Source organism: Stigmatopora argus, chromosome 17 (genome assembly GCF_051989625.1).
Source record: "Stigmatopora argus isolate UIUO_Sarg chromosome 17, RoL_Sarg_1.0, whole genome shotgun sequence".
NCBI classification, from domain to species: domain Eukaryota; kingdom Metazoa; phylum Chordata; class Actinopteri; order Syngnathiformes; family Syngnathidae; genus Stigmatopora; species Stigmatopora argus.
Window position 1 is genome coordinate 11,786,596 of NC_135403.1, and position 19,358 is coordinate 11,805,953.

A 19,358-nucleotide genomic window follows, 5' to 3' on the forward strand; every position below is an offset into this window, starting at 1 on the left:
TTAGTGGCGACTAGATATGACGTGGGGCGGACCGGTTGATTTTTGTCCCCAAAAGTCAACTTACTGAGCATTCACGGTCATTTGAAGTGAATTGATAGAAAAGAAGGAGAAAAGAAAGGAGGATGGATATTGTGTACAGTTAAAAAGGATTTTTGGTGAGTAAAATATGGCTATGGTCCTAAATAATATTTCAATTGTATGAAGTTATTATTGATATTTTTTTATGTGTCGCAGCTGTAGCTGCAGTAGAGGTTTTATAGCCATAAAATAGATTTTGAGGGTTGGATTGATTCCGATAGCTGAAGGCGTCACTAGAAAATTCATGGACCGCCACTGATTTTAACTATGAACTACATCTATTAGCTATGAACTATTTTAATTATTAACTATCTATTAACTCATTGGCTGCTACTAAAGTCGCCATTTTGACGGCAAAGGGCAAAAAAAAAGGAAAAAAAATACACAAGTCCCGAAATATGACACCCCTGATTTAAACCGTTCCTATAAAATAAAGATCAGCTAGCAAGAACTTGCCCCAAATGCTAATCCCCCCCCATTTTTCCCCTCATCTTGAATGCTACCTGGATTCCATCTCGCCATTTCCCAGACATCATCACGTCGGACATTTCTACAACTAGCCATAAATTCCCGCAGATTCCTTAATGCTGTTTTACGCCCGGGTTTGTTTTCGTCTCGCCGCTTTGAGCGACCAATTTTCGCGCGTCGCCCTCCTCTGAGACGTCTGTCACTTCTCAAGCCACGGAATTGACATCGCCGTTTAACGCTCGGCGCCGTGCCGTGACGTGGCGTGACGTGGCCTCGGGGCGTCGTCCGACACAAATAGCAAACGCCCGTCGCCTCCTTTGCAAATGGCTCGTCGGCGGAAGAGATTATTCGGCTTAAACGGCCTTTCCTTAATTACAGTTAGATAAATGCGAGGAGGGGAATGGCGACAGCGACCTGCCGGCGTTCTCGTTTTTCATCGGCAAGATGGCCTTCCGTTCGGTGGTCCGTTCTGCTTTCCAAAATGTCGCTATGTTCCATAAAACATTGGCATAGACAGGCGAACATTGTTGACCTTTGGCAGGGAATATAGGCAAGCTAGAAGTGACATTTCACTTTTTATTTATTTTTTTACGTTGTTACACAAAAGGAAAAAACGTTAAAGGACAAAAAAAGACGGCAAAGTTTGGCCCTTTGGGTCTACTGTAACTTTTTAATGGTCAAATGGATGCGTTTTAAGTATTGAAAAGGTCACAAAATTGTATTATCAATACATTTGGATGAAGTTGGTGTTAAAAAAAATTGAAATATTCAACAAAGGTGAGAAAAAAAACCTTTCCTATTTTGCGTTGAGTAAAAATAAGGACTAAAATGTACTTTTAATTGATTTTAACATTTATCTCAGTGTCTTACATATACCAGGACTGTAGTGAATTTTAGATGATTTAAAATCTAAGCCGACAGATCAGATCGAAAGGGAATTTGTGCTCCAATGATGGAATTTCTGAGAAAAAATAAAGTTCAGGTACATCAATGGCTTCATGCTTTTCATATTTTCCATTTGCGACGCACCTAACTCGCCTTCCTTTGATGATTCAAATTGAAGATATGGCCCAATTGTGCACGTATTGTCTGCCTTTGAAAAAGCGTTGCGCATTATTGAGCCTCATTTTCTGTCATTTTCTCCATTCAGGCGGCGAGCGTCTAATGGGAAAGAAATTGCAACGTCAAGTACTTGTCACAAATGGGACAAAAAGCTTTGACCTTCCTCCAAAACATTTGCAAAGATTTAGAAACTAAACGTTGTTGCTGAATTGGAACGCCTCACCTCTTCCGTTTCAGTTCCTTTGTCCATCTTTGATTTATCCGGAAGACAACCACACTTTTCACCCTGGTGACCTTTGACCCCAAAGTATACATTTTCCACTTTATATTTCAAACATCTAATCATAATAATACCTTTATCTATCCTTAATGTACCTTCAATCCAAGCAAATTTTTGACCTCCTGCAAGTTGTATTCTCTCTTGACCTCTGACCTTTGACCTCATGACCCTAAAGTTTAAATACAATTTCCATTTTAGTTTGGATAACATTTACCTTCGTTTTGGAGTTATCTTAAACACAAACATCTGAAACGGAATACTTTGCCTTCACTGTACTGGGGGTGGCGATTAAAAACAAATGAAATGAATCAAAATATGAATCATATCGCTAACTACCACAGCGCATACCTAAAGAAGGAGTCCACGGAATGGTGGCAAAGCCAGCGGGAAATCTCCCCTTTCTCCCCCGACGTGTCTTTTCGTCCCCGGAGCTTCACTGACCTTAAAAAATATTGTTTTCCAGCGCCGCTCGTTTCGCGTCAGCGTCACCCAGGCGGGCGTGCTAAAACGCCGTCCTTCCGCTCGCCCAAAAGTGTAAGAAGGGCTTATTGTCAAGCTAATGAACGACAACTGTCACAAGACTGCGGGCGAGCGTGTAGCCTTTTTTAGACGCCGCCAGTCGTGGCGAGTTACGCTCGGGCGCGATAACACTTGCTTCGTTTCACAAGTTCTTTGTTATTTCCACTTTTTTTGTTTAAAGACAAGAAAACGTGCAGTAGAGTCTTTTTTTTCTTTTCAGAGATATCATAATGGGTCGTAAAACAGTGGACGCAGGTCACTGAAGATGAAGGGAAATGTCTTAAATAAGCACAATACGCTCAAATAAAGATGGAAAAGGGTTATTAGTTCTCTTTTAAAAAAATATTTTGGGCCAAATATGAAAGGACAAGTTTTTCCTTTCTCAGGCAAAAGGGATCCCGCAACCAAAATAAAGCTCATCCATTAATTCAATTAATAAAAATGGATAATAAGAGGATTGTCATGTACATTATAACAGCTATTTAATCAACATTTATTGACAATTATGTCTTTTTTGTGCCTCTTACTATAGTAAATGTTATTCATTTATTTATTAACTGTTTTTATTTAGTCATTTTCTGAACCGCTTCTACTCACGAGGGTCACGGGGGCGCTGGAGCCTCTCCCAGCCAATGACAAACACCCTTAATTGGAGGTTAGCAATTCGCAGGGCATAAGGACACTCATAAAAAGAGCATTTAGCATACAATTAGCTTAGCATGCATGTTTATGGGATGTGGGAGGAAATCAGAGTACCCGCAGAAAAGCCACAAAAACCCCAGAGACAACATGGAAACTCCACACAGCCAGGACCCACCTGGGATCGAACCCTCGACCCCACGACCGTGAGGCGGACACTCTAACCACTCATCCACCGGCCCACCTGTTTTCATCAATTAGTTATTTATTTATTGCTGCCAGCTCTTCTTCTAGAAGAACTTCTTCTAGGTGCTTCCTCGCTTTCTAATGATTATTGGGGTTATCTCATTGCTCGGCTCGCTGGGCCGTGCGGGAAAATCAGGTGGGCTTCCCTCCTTGACGGGCCAATTACTCCACACGCTTACATAAACACTAATTACAGGGGTCGGGATTTGGCCCGTGAAGTCATTGTTCGTCTTCGCCTTGGCGCCCTTCATACGCCGTGCTGTGTGCGTAAATGGACTACATTTTATAGAAATATGCTACGACTTGTGAGTGGCAAAAGAGAATTTTTACTCACGTTCGAGCCTCGTAAAAGTTTCTTCATCCTCACGTTGGCGTGGCGTGGCGGTCCGGAGTGACGTTTCTGGGCATTCCGCCATGAATTTGTTTTATTTTGACTTTCACGAGTGGTTGTGACGCCATGTTTTCTGATTAATGGCGACGCTTTACGGGACGCTCCATTGGCTTTTCATGTTAGCTCCATTGACAAGTACTCCAAGTTCACTTCGGGTACTCCGTTTGGATTATTTTCTTCAAAAAGTTGCATTGTGTCGCACCGCCATGTTGGTGGGGTCCTGTCAAAAAAATGTAACGGTTAAAATAGAATAACACAATGAAAAAAGCTGAACTACCTAAAATTAAACAAAGGCCAATACTAAAGCAAGCACAATAATTCGAAACCAAAGTTTAAATGACCATTCATTTTGAATAACTAGAGAAAAACCACACCCATTAAACCACAGGTGTCAAAGTGGCGGCCTGGGGGCCAAATCTGGCCCGCCGCCTCATTTTGTGCGGCCCGATAAAGTAAATCATGAGTGCCGACTTTCTGTTTTAGGATCAAATTCAAATGAAGAGTATAGATGTACATTACATTTTCTAATTTTCCCCTTTTTAAATCAATCATTGCAGTTTTTAATCCATTTTTTGTGTTTTTAGTTCAAAAGGCATTTTGTAAAATCAAAAAATAAATATATATACAAAAAAACATGATTAAAAGACATTTTCCATGACTAAGAAAAAAAAGCTCAAATAAACATTGTTTTTGATAAAAACAGACTATTTAGGGCTTTTGATACAGTTCTTTTAATCCAATTTAGAAAATAAAATAAAAAATCTAGATATGAACCAACCCGAGTTTGACACCCTTGCATTAAACCATACATTAATTCCATACGGCATCATTTAAATGCGGAATATGAATATGTTTGGAGAAAATACTGTCTAAGCATCCCAATTCTTCCCCATGTGTTGAATAAAGCGTCTCCAGGGACAAATTAGGGTCTGTCCACATCCATTCCACCCGTGATCAGCCTAATGATGCATCCGTGTGCACCGAGAAGCCTAATTAAGGCGGGATCAATACGGACCCCGGATGCCCCTGACGTAAGGTGGCCCTGGCGCTCATTAACGGAGGGGGATTTCTCCGGCCGGCCCCGCCCGAGGGGCGCCGTGGCTATTTGCCCAGCGTCGGTGCCAACAAAAGACACGGACGACAGGAGGGTCAATATTTGCTCTTATTATCCGCCTCCCGATAGCCTCCCCGCTTGGACTCGGGGTCTTACGTTGCGGCAAAATGGCATTTTTAGCAGATGGGAACAGGAAGCGGCCAATGTAATCACCAAAAGTGCCTAAGCCCGAGCGGCTAGGTGAATAGTATTTGTTGTGCATGAGCGCTTTAGAGGTGACTTGGACAAAAAAAAACGGCATGCTTGCGTTTAACATTTTCCAAACATTTTAAACTGTGGCGTCCAATCCATTTTGACTAGAAGGGCTAGCAGTGAATGAGTTCAGATTTAAAGGCATTAGTGCGTTTTTTTGGCTTCATTTCAAATGACATTGTGGTGCTCCTTGTGGTCTACCTAAGGTGACCACATGGGGGCAGTGCAATAAGAATACGTATGAAGATGTGCCATATGGAATTCAATATAAATAAAAGAGAAATTAATCATAAATATATATATAGTGTATATATATTAGAAAGTATGAAATATATATATATATATATATATAAAACATTTATTAGTATAATAATACACATTTTTAAAATCCTGTCATGTTAAATTAGAAATTCAAATCATTTATTCCCCAAAAAATAGTCCAAAAAATCTAATTCTAAATTTGTGTTGCAAAATGACTGATTATTCATCGTATAAAAACATAATTAGAAATTGGAAAGATTCTCTTGATTTCAAAATAACAGACCACAATATAAATATTACATTTTCACTGTGTCCCCCCAGATTAACAGTTTCCGACCAACAAAATAAAAGCGGTCAAGGTTTTTGACTGGGGAAAAAAAACAAGAATAATGTGTAAAGACCCTTTCACGCTGACAGATTGGGAGCATCGGTGCATATAAAAAAAAGCCCTCTGAACATTGTAAAAGGGTGACTGAAGGTGTATCATTTCTGTCAAAAGACCTTTTGATTCCTTCTAAGAGCCCACTGGAGACCATCAAAGACACTTGGGCAGAAGAAACCTGCATGAGGATTTGATAAAAAGCTTCAATACGTCAAGGAGCGCTATAAAAGAAACCCCGTGAAAAATAATCCTATTTGCTGCCTTCATCCCTGCGACCAAAAGTCAGCAAAACAGGAAAACGACAAGGCGGCCATTTTGACTTGATATAAAGTCCACTGAGGGTCGTTTTAAAATCACACCAGCTCAACACCAACTAAAAAAAACTTGACACGAGTATTTAGCTTTTTAAAAAAAGCTTTATGTGACCTCATTGCCCTCGAAATATGGCTAATTAACAGCGGCTGCTAGCGGCTAGCTCGGTGACAGTTCTAAATGTTTATTTCTAGTTCCTCTCTATCTGCTTTCCGGGTGTCACAAGGCGTCTTTTGAAATCCCACCGGGGACTTTGGGCCACCAATTATCCGGCGTTGGCTCGCTTGTGACCTTATCGGCGCGCCTGTCAAGCGTCTTTAGCATTCAGGCGGAGAACCATGTAATTATCGTCGCATCCTAAATAAGAGCATCATTGTATCGTTATCGGACACTCGTCTTCCTTCAAATTAGTGCAGGAAAGGACCAAAATAGCAACCTTTGACTAATGGTGCATATATTTCTTTTTATAGATAACTACATCAATGGATTTAATCAGTGGGGAAATGCGGACATTAATCCTGTTTCAACATTGATCCCAGCTACTTTTTATAAGTCAAGGGACAAGAGTATTTCGAATGATGGTCTGTAACTTTTGGGAATAACTTGTTCAAAGAATAAGTGTCTTAAAATAGAAATGCAGTGGTAGTTTGTGGTTCTCAGAAAGTCAGGAATGTGGATTTTTTTCCTAAATGTTCGGACACAGTACCCTGTAGTAAAATATACAGTGGAAATATATGTATCCCATAAAAAGAAACGAGTTTTATTCTCTAAATCAATAACCATATCCTAATTTAATTCAATTTTAAATTAAAACAATAAATTGTCCCTACGTGATGAGGCATGTATTGAGCTAAAACGGGGAAATGTCGCCCTCGCGTGGGAAACTTACGCAATTTCAGATTTGTAACCTTAACCCGGAAAAGCTTCAACCCAGAAGTGACGTAGAGTTTTCTAAAAACACACGTGAAGAGGACCAAGTTATCGTCCCCGTCCCGTTGAAACATGGCCTCCACGGTTTGTAACGTGGACGAGCTCCTCGCCCAGGCGGAGCGCGACGAGGCGGAGAAGCTCCGCACTATCACCGTGGACAAGGAGCTAGATCTGGACTTTGACTTGGGTCACCTGCTGGCCTCCGACAAGAACCGCGTGGAGCGCCGCGATTTGGCCGAGCAGAAGGAAGAGTTTCTCCGCTCGCTGGCCCGCGACAACACGCAACTTCTCATCAACGAGTTATGGAAGCTTCCATCGGAGAGGGTCCAGGAGGTCGTGGTGGTCAAACTACCCGAACAGACGACGCCTTTACCCCGAGAGAAACCGATGCCCAAGCCCAAACCTCCTACTAAGGTTTGAAAAAAAAAGTTGTATTTATATATATATTTCATAAATGGATTAAAAGCCCTGAAGATTCAGTTTTTTTTATAGATCTAAAACAATGTTTATTTGAGCTTTTTTATAGATATTTTTAGATTTTACAAAATGATTTTCGAACTAAAAACACAGAAAAATGGATTAAAAAATGACAATTATTGTTTTAAAAGGGGGAAAATCAGGAAATTTAATATACATCCATACTCTTCATTTTAATTTGATCCTAAAACAGAAAGTCGGCACTCATGATTGACTTTGTTCTTCTTTTCCCCCCCTCCAAAGTGGGAGCAATTCGCCAAAGTAAAAGGCATCCAAAAGAAGAAGAAGACCAACCTGGCGTGGGACGAGACGGCCAAAGAATGGCGACGTCGCTGGGGCTACAAGCGCGGCAAGGACGACACCAAGGAGTGGCTGATCGAGGTCCCGGGAAACGCCGACCCCAACGAGGACCAGTTCGCCAAACGCGTGACGGCCAAGAAGGAGCGGGTGGCCAAGAACGAGCTCAACCGACTGCGCAACATCGCCCGGGCGCAGAAAATCAAAGTGCCCGGCGTGGGTCTGGCTCCCGTGGCCAAGCAGTCCAAAGACGAGCTGTCCCGTGCCATGGGCGTGGCTCGGACCTCCACCGCCTCGGCGGGGAGGTTCCAGGAGGGGCTTCCCAAGGAGAAGCCGGTCAAAGCCACAGGTTGGTCGCACGCCCGCTTTGTCCACTCGCCCGTTTGCCATCTTCTGAAAACTGACTTTTCTCGCCACTCTAGGCAAGAAGCGCAAGTTCCAGCCGCTCATCGGCGACTTCTCGTCGGAGAAGACCAAGCAGTTGGATCTCCTCAAGTTGATGGACACCAAGAGGCCCAAGATGAATATGGTCAAAGCCGTCAACAAGCAGATGAGGGAGGAGGATCGCGAGGCGGCCGCCGCCAAAGGCGCCAAGCGGGGTGGCAACAAGGGACGGCGAGATCGCGGGCCACCGTCCGGCGCCAGGGGCAAGGGCAAGAAGGGCGCGCGGGGAGGAAAACCTACAGGAGGGAAACCCGCGGGAGGGAAACCTCAGCGAGGAAAAGCTGCTGGGGGAAAGAAGTCCAAACCTGGCAAGCGATGACTGAACACACTGCAAGGACTTGTACATTTTTACCCAAAAAAGACCTGAATGTTTCCCCAAAACTGTTTGTTATGTTAGTGCAAATAAAGGTTTTCAAGAAATCCGCAAATTTCACCTGGATTTTTTTTGGTGCAAACCTACATTAGCAAAACAGGAAACTAAGCCAACAACAACAACAACAAAAAATGCACTTTTATGTAAGTCAATTTTGATCAATAAGCAATTCCGCTAAAAAAATTGCTTTCACAATAGTAATTCTGAAATTGTACAAATGTGGAGTCAATGCAATTTACCCCAAGGGAATGTTTATTTTAATACCTCAACATTGTTTTCATCTTGCAACCAAGCGGATAGCTCGTCAGCGTCACAGTTCTGGGTTCGATCCCCTTCTATGGCGTTTCCATCTTCTCCCCGGGCTTGTGTGGGTTTTCTTTGGGTACTCCAGTGCCTTTTCACATCCTAAAAACACGCATGCTATATTCGTTAACCACCCCAAATAGCTCTAGCTGAGAATGGCTATTTGTCTCATTGCGCACACAATTACCTGGGATGAGCTCCAGCACCCCCCGCAACCCTCATAAGGAGAAACAGTTCGTAAAAGTAATATTTCCATCTCCGTGGCGCTCTTCTCAGAAGCGTCCTCATCAATCAGATCCCTTTTCTAAGCGGCTTAACCGCGACTTTTCATTACGTAAACCTTTTGGCCTTAGTTGTATTTAGCCACCTGAACTTGACGTCAATAACTTGCCAGCGCTCGCACTCGTTTCGCCACAAAGTCGCTCACCGGGCGTCGTTCGTCCCGCCACTTCGCCGCCGGCAGCCTCGCCAAAATGCAGAGCGTCTACCTGCACAGCCGCCATCAGCAATTAGAGGTCTTCACCACCGTGCTGTCTCCCCGAGGTCAGTTCACGTCTGCCGGGGTGCCGTTGCCATCAACGATAGCATGTATTTTATTGTCAAAATTGTACTGACGGCTCCCGCTTTCTGACAGAATGCCATCTGTACAAAGAAACCGACGAAAAGGTGAGTCACTTTCCATTTTTACCAGTTCATCATGTACATATTGGTTGAAAGCAACCCCAAAAATCCTGTCATTTCCACTGAGATGATTTGAGATATGAGCGTTCCAAGTCAAATGTATTCTCAAGGCTGAGGCGATTGCGCACGAAAAAGATATTTAGGAGCGGCTCAGAGGCTGCTTTTAGGTTTTTCTGTTTGTCCAGCAGTGGTGCTGTGCACTTGTTAATCCCATTGGCTACTAATCCGCTTCATTCAAACCGTCCCTTTCACTAAAATCCGTCATGAACACAAGAGCAGAAGAAAAATCCAAAAAAATAGCTAGGTATATTTTTGTGTATATTTTTTATGTTTGTACTGGTTCAGAAAATATTTTAGTTTGTGTTTTTTATGTCATGTCATGCATGCTCACAAATATAATTTTAAAATGACCCCAAAATTTGACTTCAAGGAAGTTCTGGCACTATGACCTTTGACCTCACAAGGCCAAACATTGAACTCATCTTCTAACACATCATATTAAAACCATATACTGCAAATTTGATAATAATTTAAATCCCATCCTTCATTCTTGAGTTATCCTGAACACAAACAGACCCCCCGCGAACACGTAACCACCTCGTTGTGCCCACTAGATGGCGTCAGTCCACAGCTACAACCTCCATTGGCCGAGCGAGATGGATCTGACCACCAGCGACGTCCTATCGGCGCTGCCCGATGATTTTTCCGAACGTCTACACGACGGCCACTTCCCGGAGATCGGACAGGTTGCTCTCCGGGCCTCCTAAGTCAAAATATTGCAGGTCAGAGGTCAACATGTTTTTATTTTCTCTTTTCCAAGGACAACGTGTCCGTCAAAGTTGGCGTGAAGAGGACGAGGAGCGTTTCGCAGAGAGCCGCCTCCTTCTCGGAGGCCGACGGACGCTGCCATAACGCCAGGTAGGACCGGCACCCCCGCTCCCTCCCATCGTGCAACTCACCCGACAGCTGTTGCCCCCCCCACCCAATACAAACATACATGACCGCCCACCCCCCAACAGGTGGCCCTTCATTATTTAACAAAGCACTTGCTATCCCGCTTCATAGCATCTCATTAAAGCCACAGACGAAGAGGAATCATTCCTGAATGTACATTTTTGGCCTAAAAAAATCTATAATTCTTTTGGATGTCAATTTTAAAAAAAAAGTATCAACTTTAAAAACAGACTATTGTTTGTGATCGTTATGTCTTACCTGTGGAGATTTTTAAAAAAAATCAAATTAATATGGTCTTTACCTATATAATGTCTAAATTATCTTTCATTTTCCTCATTAAAAAATATATATATATTTTTTTTAACAAAGTTATTTAATAATATTTCATTTTGGTTCACTATTACAATATAGAAAATATAATAACCACTATCGTTTTTTTAAATTCTAGTAGTTAAAGATTTTTATTCTTGGAAAAAAAATGTCTTTGTATTTTGTAACTTTTGTTTGAAAATAATTAATAGATAATAAAGTTATGGTTCACCACTATCCACCACTAAAATAACCAAGCTGCCCCCCTCAACCCTCCCCACTTTATTATGGTCAAATGATCACATTGAGGTCAGAAGACCAATCATCTCCATTGTTTTGGGTTCTTTCCAGCGGTCCCATTTTGCAAGCCCTCCGCAGGGGGAGCCGCTCTGGAGGGGAAGCGGAGCAAGACCCCGTGCGGGGGCCCGCGTTGTCCCCCGGCAGCCCCCGCGACTCCCCTCACATGCAACGTTCCCCCGGCCTGCTGCACAGGATGCTCTCCAGGTGTCGCAGGAAGAGCGAATGTCAGGGAACCTCAAACGGGGCCTTTGAGGGAGACTAAAACAATTTCCCTATTCACCCATCCTCATTAATGTTTTCAAATGTTGCTTTTCTCAAAATAAAAACAAAAAACTAATCACTTTTTGTCCCATTTAAAAAAAAAAAAACATCACTTTTATTGGGCCAAGCCAAAATCCTCGAGGGGGTCCTCCAAAATCCGAGGTGTCCCCAAGGGTGCGTTCATCGGAGGTCACGGGAGACCCAACGCTGACCTATATGGGGGCGCCGAGGCATCCAAATCGCAGGATGGGATCTCCCGCCGAAAAAGCGCATCGCCGCGTAGCGAGGGAGGGCCGATTGGTGGCGACTGGGGGTGGGGGGGTCGTCGTCTTGGCCTGCCAGATGACGGCTCTGTCAGCTTCATAATGGGCCGCCATCTGCTGTCTACTAAACACAAAGGCGACCTGTGAGTGTGTGAGTGTGTGTGTGGACAAAAAAAGGGAGCACTTTTCCAAAACGGGGAAATGATTAAGACCACGCTATGATAATAAGATTATGAGTTGCTCCGAAAATTGATGAATATTAGGAAATGTCATCACTTTTTAAGATACAGTAGTATTTCCTTGAAGGGATTAACAATTAAAATTCATTTTTCAATGGGGGAAGGGGATCTAATATGCCAAATTTTACATTTCTGAACTAAAACCTGTATTGAGATAAATTGAACGTCATAATATTACACATTTTAACCTAGCAATCGTCAACTAACATCATTCATTTAAGTAAATAGGCCATCATTTCCTTTTGTTTTGACACTAGGAGCCAAATAAAAGCAAATGAGGTCCGACTAATATTCCCCGAGTCGCCCCCCCTGGACAAAAGACCCTCTCGCACGGGGCCTCGGTGAGCAAAAGGACGTGGCGCCCGAATACGCGGGCGCCATAAGGCTAGTGGTCCCATTCTCCCCCCATTTGGTGGCCAATTGAGTGAATGTGTACAGGACAAAAGGGCCCCTCGGGGGGCATTAAGTCACGGCCCAGTGCGCCCCTTTATTACTGGCAGCTGATCCCCGGGAAGGGGGATACTCGTGCGGGTTGAGGGGCTCACGTCCCCCCGTTCACCTGTCGCAAACACCTGAGGTGGTCACGTGATGGCCCAAGTGGAGGATTTGCACTTAAACGTCTGATAGTTTCATGCTAACAGGTTATGGGAAATTGTCCTCGTTAATCAAGTTAGCATTCATGTATAGTAGCAGAAATGCTAATTATTTAAAATGCCTTTTTTGAATAAATAAAAAAACCCAAGTTCCCAAAAAATCTCATTTATTGATCTGAAATGAAAAGCAGCTTGACACCTGCGCTACAAAATGCTACAAAAAACAAGCCTAGTTACAGTAGTATTGCTTCTAATAGAAAACTGCATTAACTCCATTTCTAAAAATACAAAAACCCAAACAATATATATTTACACATACCCTCTCATAATCTTTACATTTGATCTCCTTGACAGGATTCCCTTCTTATTCTCACTTGTAATACAGGATCATCCAGATTAGACAAAACAAAAAAAGACCCCCAATAGTGTGCTTTTTAAATCCAAAATCCGCTAATCTGTATGGTAAAATATTCAATTCACGTCAGTGTTGGATTAGGAAAAACAAGCTCACAACAAAACGTAAATTCTACATCTTCACAAACTCTAGAATTAAAAATAATTATTATTTTTGAAAAAAAGAGTGCAATTTGTCTATGATTAAAGGTCAGAAATACGGTTAGTAACAAATCGCACAAAGATGATTGGCTGAATTTAAAAAGGTCACCAAATGTTAAAGTATTTCCATAATTGCTCTCGTCAATAAATAAATTAGTAAATAAATAACAGCAAGTGCTGTCGTGAACTTCTTTTAGAATGACTACTCATGCCTGTCTGATTTATATTAACATCTAAAAAGGATAATAAATACAAAATTAAAAAAAGGGTCAACATCCAGGTACCCTTCCTGTTCCATTGAAATACATTCAAGTCGGCTGCGGACTGACGGACAATATTTTTTCATTTCCCCTTCAAATTCATTCGTTCATCTTCCGTAAAAAAATGTAAAAACAATAACAAGTGCTTGTCTTTAACCAGATGATCATTTTTTATAAATCCCGCCGGTTAAAATGTTTTTGTCAAATTTCCAAACCCCTCAAAATCGTAGAATATTTACTCTTAATAAGAGAATCTTTACCGACTCTCCCCCATTTGCAAATAAATTAAGAAAATTTTAAATAAACGAATGAATAAATATATCCAAAGAATAATTGTTTCCCTTTAAAAAAAAAAAGAACGAACTTGACCCCCTTGATTTGAACCATAATAAGCATAAAAACAACTTTCAAAATGTTCAAGCCTTAACCGATTGGCTGCCACTAGAGCACGAGCGCCCTTGGGGGCGGAGCCATGTCCAGGTATTGGCGGGCCTGCTCGGTGACGGTCAGCTGGTCCTCCGTCTTGCCGTAGATGACGGCGTCCCAGTCTTTTCCCCTGGAAGCTTGAGGTTCGGTCACCTGTTTGGCCGGATCCAGGGGGTCCTTTTCCACGTCGTGGCGAGGGGGGTGGGGCGCCGTCGTTGCCAAGGAAGGAGGGGCAGGGGCCTCCTGCGGCTCCTCGTGAGCCTCGTTGCATGTCGAGCTGGACAGGAGACTCTCGTCGGGAACCTGAGGGACCACAAGAAATGTTAATTTTTTTCTTTATTTTTGCTAAATGTTAATCCTGAGGTCTACTATTTTGTTTTGTGTATTCTAATACACCAACATCTGCCATTCTTTTTTGCCCTCACTACGATATTTTCAACTCATTTGGCCACCAGAACTGAGCGTTGTCAGGGTGTCCATTTTTAACTGACCTGTGCGTCATTAAGCTGATCTTGGATCAGATCCATGTGAAGAGCTTCTTCCCCCCACAGTTGCAGCACCAGCGACTTGCGCACTTTTCGAGCCGGGCCGTCCATCTGCACAAGCACGCAAACGGTTACAAAAAGCCAGTTGACACGGTGTGTGTAGTCCTTACATTTTCCTTCCACGCTCTGTAGTCGGGGTGCACCGCCATCGCTCGGTTAAAAATGTCCGCGTCGGCTTCTTGTTTCAGAACTTCCCGAATGTCTTCTTCCAGGAGGGCCAAAGGCTGCGGCTGAAACGTGACACCGAAATCGACCGACATTGCCGTCAATAAATTGTGGGAACCATGCAGTTTTCCAAACACTTACCTCCATTTTTAGAGGGCCGTGCATTTTCTCCTGAGCCGCCAGAGCATTTTTAAAGGGGGTCGGCGTCCTCGGGGTTGGAATTGCCACCGTTTTGCGTAACTTAGGTGTCCTGGAACTGAAACAAATCGGTATGATTGCTATCTGTATATTTGCTTTAGATCGTTTGCATTCATCATGATTAATTGACTATTAAAATAATGGTTTGTGGAATGCAAAATGTACCCATCATTCTCTTTCTGGTGCGTGGGTGTTGCCAGGAGACCCCTTTGTCCACATACGGGCGTGGAGGTGAGCGCCGGGAAGTCCAAATTCAGATGCTCGGCGCTCGATTTAGTGTACGACTGCAAGACGAGTACCGTCAAAATGAAACTCCGGCGGACGGATGAAGCAAAGTTGAAGCGACAAGGTTTACCCGAGACGGCGTGAAGGCTGGAAGCTTGGTGGGGGTTCCCTTGGGCGTGTTGGAAAGGTTTTCCAGAAAAAAAGAGGAGGTCCTGTCGCGCAAGGGTGACGGGTCGCTGCGCAATTTCTTGCGCTTCCTGGAGGAAGACGCTTTAGAAGAGGCGGGGGTCGTCTCGTGAAGGAGCGAGACCAAGGCGGTCTGCTCGTGGCAGAGAGCCGCCGTGTCTGCCAGGTCCAAACTGGCCACGTTGCTCCAGACTGAAGGGTCCTGTATGGCAAAACATGGCAACCCTCAATATGCATTTGCATATTTCCTAATCATTACTTTTGACTGGTTCCATCCTTACAATTTAATGTGATTGCAATATTTAGTGATATTTTTTACCTGTTTTACAGTTTTATCAACTCTAATATTATTTTTAATATATTTGTGCATTATATGTCTTCTTTTATGTTTCACCCAATACAAACATTTACTATATTTTTGTAGGGTATCATAGTATATCAAAACTAAAAAATATTGATTTTTTTTTCCATTCCTTACCACACATGTCAAAGTGGCGGCCCGGGAAAGTAAATCATGAGTGCCGACTTTCTGTTTTAGGATCAAATTAAAATGAAGAGTATAGATGTATATTAAATTTCCTGATTTTCCCCCTTTTAAATCAATAATTGTCATTTTTTAATCCATTTTTTTGTGTTTTTAGTTCAGAAATCATTTTGTAAAATCTAAAAATATATATAAAAAAAGCTAAAATAAACATCGTTTTAGATCTATAAAAACTGAATATTCAGGGCTTTTAATCCATTTATAAAAAAAAAATCTAAATATTATATCTAAAATGGTCCAGCCCACGTGAAATCAAGTTGACGTTAAAGTGGCCCGCGAACCAACCCGAGTCTGAGACCCCTGCCTTACCAGATCTAAGATGTCCACGGACTCTGCAAAGTCACGCATGTTTTGCAGGGTGGTGAGCATGGTGCTGGCATCCACGGCTACAAACTTGCCGGGGACCGCGCTCGTCTGGCCGGGGGCTCCCCGCGGCGACCAGGACGTCAGGTCGACTAGCGCCTCCTGGCCGCTCCCGTCGTTCAACCAGTTCGAGTACGGCTGCGAGCTCTGGGAATAGAGCGAGAGAGGGTCGCAAAAATGAGTGTTATTGAGGTGGAATGGCCTGGGGGTGCGGGGTCCCGGAATGTTGGCGATGGGGTGGTTGTAGCGTCAGGCCAGTCCAGATGAGAAAAAAGATGGGAAACTAGCAACTAGAGAAATACTAAACGCAGGGGTGTCAAACTCATCTTTGTCACGGGCCAACTATGACCCGAATTATATTTGAGCCTGAAATGTTTTCAGAACAGATTTATTTATATTTTTTTTAATTTTTTGACAAAATAAAACAAAGAAGGGACACAATATATTTATGTTTTTTTTAATATTTGTAATTGTTTTTTTAATTTTAAAAGTAAATCAACTTTTTTCGTATGCATTTTATTATTTAAAAACCAAAAAAGAGAAGAGTTTTTGTATAAAAAATGTGTGTATGCGTTAAATTTCAAACATTTATTGGTATATTTAAAAAAAAGAAAAAACATCAACTATCAATGCATGTGAGTTTGACACCTGAGCACTACAGAAGAATTGTTTTGGCATAGATACACTGCAAAAAAAAAACATTTTAAATGGAAAATACACACTCTTTTGCAGGGTATCTATGTTGTACACATACCAAGCAGGCACGCAAGCTAGCAGCTAATACACAACAGGTGCTGCGCTTACACATGGGACTCTGCGGCGGACTTCGCTCTCGGCTGACATAAGCAGCATCTTGAGCTCCTTTATTCTTTGCTCTCGTTCGGGATCGTCGGGCCAGGGTGGCTGAAACGGGTGCGGCAAGGGGCGGATGTTAGAAAAGGACGGCGTTAGCAAGAATAGGAGAAGAAAACACCAAAACACACTTAGGAAAAAAAGAATGAAAATAAAAGATTTTGAGTACACAGGAAAAAAAGCGAAAGGGAAATCCAGTAAAAAAAATGAAGAGTGGACCCGCACCTGGTTGGGTGGCGCCTCGACGGATGTCAAAGGTTGCCGCGGCGACTGCTGCCGCCTCTTGCCGCCGTGGGTGGACGTGCACGTCTTAGCGTTAGGGTCCTGCAGGTAGCCCTCATGTTCCACTTTCCTCCTCATGGTGGAGTTCCAGTGATTCTTAATAGAGTTGTCGGTCCTGTGTCAAAAGACGCATTTTTTTTAAAATACATTTTCCATCCACGCTTTGACACGTTTATACTTTAGCGGGGATTTGACCTTCCGGGCAGTAGCTTAGAGATCTCAGCCCAGCGGTTTCCCAGCCGATTGTGGGCCTCGTAGATAATCCGGTCCTCCTCCTGCGTCCACGACGACTTCTTCACCTCCGGGTTGAGGTGGTTGTGCCAACGCTCGCGGCACTGCTTGCCGATGCGGCCCTTGAGGTGCTTGGCGATCACCGACCAGCGCTTGGGGCCGTACTTGCGCACCAAGTCGATCACCTAAAAAAGAAATAGTGCGTCTCAAAAATAATCGGCTCTACTGTACACTGTATTATTCATTCATTCGTAGCTGAGTTGGCGCTCGCTCCCCCCCTAAAGAAAAAAAGCTAAAAGCAACCGCTTGTGTGCTGTTTTTATTAGCAATGATGTCGTGGAGAATTTGAATCCGGCGCTCCCGGCCAAAGTCAAGAGCGGTTTCATTTGGGCGGTAAGTAAAATATGGCGCTAGCTCTACCTTCTGTCTCCCGTATCTTCTTACCTTCTGATCCTCCTCCCTTGTCCACGGTCCTTTCACCAGCTCTGGGTTGAGCACCTTCTGCCAGCGGTGTTGACACTGGCCATCTGTCCTCCCCTGACGTGGAGAAAGAAAACAAACACCTCAATACACTCATCCGCTAGCCGTTTTTGTCCCACTTAGCGTCTTGCAACGGTGCCCACTTACAGGGAAAAAGTTGGCGATGACTTTCCAAGAGTCGCTGCCATTTTGCTCCACTAGCTTTTTTAGCTTTTCATCCTAGGGGAACAACAAAAACTAAATGAGCTCTATTCTTGTCAAGTTAAGCAGTCCAACTTTTTCAAAAAAATGGAAGCCTTACCTCATCGCGGGACCACTTGATTTTTAGAAAAAACTTCTTGTCTTTGCTCCTTTCTTTAGTATCCGGATCTTCATCCTCGTCGTGGCTGAGCATGGACATGTTGCCGAATGATAGAGAAAATCATGAATAATAATGATGGTAATATGAATTTGTTTAAATACTGTGTGCTTCTTTGATCCATCATGAAAGGAGACTTCTCCCCCTTAACTTTCTCTCCAAGTACTTCAAAGAACGAAATGACCAAACTGGACCAAAAGTCTTCAAAGAACAAGTAGGATGAAGAAATGGACCAATGGTGTTTAAAAAAAAAAAAACAAATATGGAGGAAAAAACAAATGATTTTTTAACTCATTGATAGCCATTTACGGCAAAAGTCATACAATCCACTGGAACTGAATTGTTTCTAATATTTGCACATTTACCAAATGCTTGGTCATGTAATTTTCCTCCAATATTTTGGAAGGAAAAACTGTTCCGTCCAAAGCTCCATCACTGTGGAAACTCTTATTAAATCACTTGGATGTTGGCAGGAACTACTTCTGTCAACACCGTAAGTAGAAAAGGAGGGGTGAGGGTTCTTATGAGCTATCAACGGGTTCTTTCACCTCCAGAGGTAAGTTGATGTGTGACAAATCCCCAATTGTGTCCAAATATGAAATCATTCAATGATCAAATCAAACTATACTGACAAACTCATTTAAAAAATATTTAGTTTTGTTTTTTTCCTGGAGTTTCATGTATATACGTTCATAATTATAATTCAAATCCATAGTGGCATGTTATGAGGTACCCACTTCTGTTGCTCTTGCTATATATTCTAAAAATACATTAAAAAGCATATTAACGTACGTCGACAAAAGTGACGTACTAGAACAGTGACCTCACTTTACGTCAGTGCACCCACCTGCGTGAAGAATTCACGTTGTCCATGACAACCGCCGGGAAGCGTGGACTTCTGCGTGTTTTTATTCCTCAACTCACTCAAATGCCAAGAAAGTGGACCTTCATCCATCGAATTGTCCGTGAGAGATGACTTCTGATATGCATTATTCGGCTAGCCATATTGCTAATTAAGTTTTCATAATTACTTTCTCTCTGCTAGCTAAAAGCAAGTTCATAGGCGGTAACGTGCATTCGAAGAAGTAAAATCGTTCTCGTACAGTAAAAAAATCAATTATAAGACACAAAATATTAACTAAAGAGCTAAAAACATGATAAATGTTGCTTTCGTTACTTGCAATATGGACACCCTCGTCTCCCTTCATCCGACCGTGTGTTGTTTGTCCATCCCGCCGATTCTCGCGCCAACCCCCTGCGCGGGCGGCCTCTCCTGTGATTGGCCAGAAGCGAGGAGATTCTCGTGTTTTATTGGCTGTG

The 19,358-nt window shown here is 42.8% G+C and overlaps 3 protein-coding genes across 3 annotated transcripts; 2 read left to right on the forward strand and 1 right to left on the reverse strand.

Moving 5' to 3' along the window:
* Positions 1-6,884: 6,884 nt before the first annotated feature.
* Positions 6,885-8,520, forward strand: rrs1 (ribosome biogenesis regulator 1 homolog). The gene is made up of 3 exons (XM_077624350.1): positions 6,885-7,288; positions 7,595-7,997; positions 8,071-8,520. Exons 1-3 carry the CDS (start codon positions 6,947-6,949, stop codon positions 8,409-8,411), a joined length of 1,086 nt encoding a protein of 361 aa, XP_077480476.1. The 5' UTR covers positions 6,885-6,946; the 3' UTR covers positions 8,412-8,520.
* Positions 8,521-9,122: 602 nt separating this feature from the next.
* Positions 9,123-11,352, forward strand: LOC144091977 (uncharacterized). The gene is made up of 4 exons (XM_077624696.1): positions 9,123-9,311; positions 9,403-9,434; positions 10,064-10,367; positions 11,064-11,352. Exons 1-3 carry the CDS (start codon positions 9,242-9,244, stop codon positions 10,214-10,216), a joined length of 255 nt encoding a protein of 84 aa, XP_077480822.1. The 5' UTR covers positions 9,123-9,241; the 3' UTR covers positions 10,217-10,367; positions 11,064-11,352.
* Positions 11,353-12,514: 1,162 nt separating this feature from the next.
* Positions 12,515-19,268, reverse strand: mybl1 (v-myb avian myeloblastosis viral oncogene homolog-like 1). The gene is made up of 14 exons (XM_077624490.1): positions 18,886-19,268; positions 17,982-18,066; positions 17,828-17,899; positions 17,645-17,737; positions 17,165-17,385; positions 16,913-17,084; positions 16,640-16,738; positions 15,782-15,982; positions 14,873-15,130; positions 14,683-14,801; positions 14,461-14,575; positions 14,265-14,384; positions 14,101-14,205; positions 12,515-13,912 (listed from the first exon to the last, which is right to left on the reverse strand). Exons 1-14 carry the CDS (start codon positions 18,909-18,911, stop codon positions 13,625-13,627), a joined length of 1,974 nt encoding a protein of 657 aa, XP_077480616.1. The 5' UTR covers positions 18,912-19,268; the 3' UTR covers positions 12,515-13,624.
* Positions 19,269-19,358: the final 90 nt, after the last annotated feature.

What these genes read in the sequence shown, in the direction of transcription:
- rrs1 (XM_077624350.1), top strand. Translation starts at nt 6,947, where the DNA reads ATGGCCTCCACGGTTTGTAACGTGGACGAGCTCCTCGCCCAGGCGGAG. An exon ending in AGCCCAAACCTCCTACTAAG is followed by an intron (nt 7,289 to 7,594) that starts GTTTGAAAAAAA and finishes CCCCCTCCAAAG; the next exon opens with TGGGAGCAATTCGCCAAAGT. An exon ending in GAAGCCGGTCAAAGCCACAG is followed by an intron (nt 7,998 to 8,070) that starts GTTGGTCGCACG and finishes TCGCCACTCTAG; the next exon opens with GCAAGAAGCGCAAGTTCCAG.
- LOC144091977 (XM_077624696.1), top strand. Translation starts at nt 9,242, where the DNA reads ATGCAGAGCGTCTACCTGCACAGCCGCCATCAGCAATTAGAGGTCTTC. An exon ending in CACCGTGCTGTCTCCCCGAG is followed by an intron (nt 9,312 to 9,402) that starts GTCAGTTCACGT and finishes GCTTTCTGACAG; the next exon opens with AATGCCATCTGTACAAAGAA. An exon ending in ACAAAGAAACCGACGAAAAG is followed by an intron (nt 9,435 to 10,063) that starts GTGAGTCACTTT and finishes TGTGCCCACTAG; the next exon opens with ATGGCGTCAGTCCACAGCTA.
- mybl1 (XM_077624490.1), bottom strand. Translation starts at nt 18,911, where the DNA reads ATGGACAACGTGAATTCTTCACGCAG. An exon ending in AACGTGAATTCTTCACGCAG is followed by an intron (nt 18,067 to 18,885) that starts GTGGGTGCACTG and finishes GTCCATGCTCAG; the next exon opens with CCACGACGAGGATGAAGATC. An exon ending in TCCGCCGCAGAGTCCCATGT is followed by an intron (nt 15,983 to 16,639) that starts GTAAGCGCAGCA and finishes CTCTATTCCCAG; the next exon opens with AGCTCGCAGCCGTACTCGAA.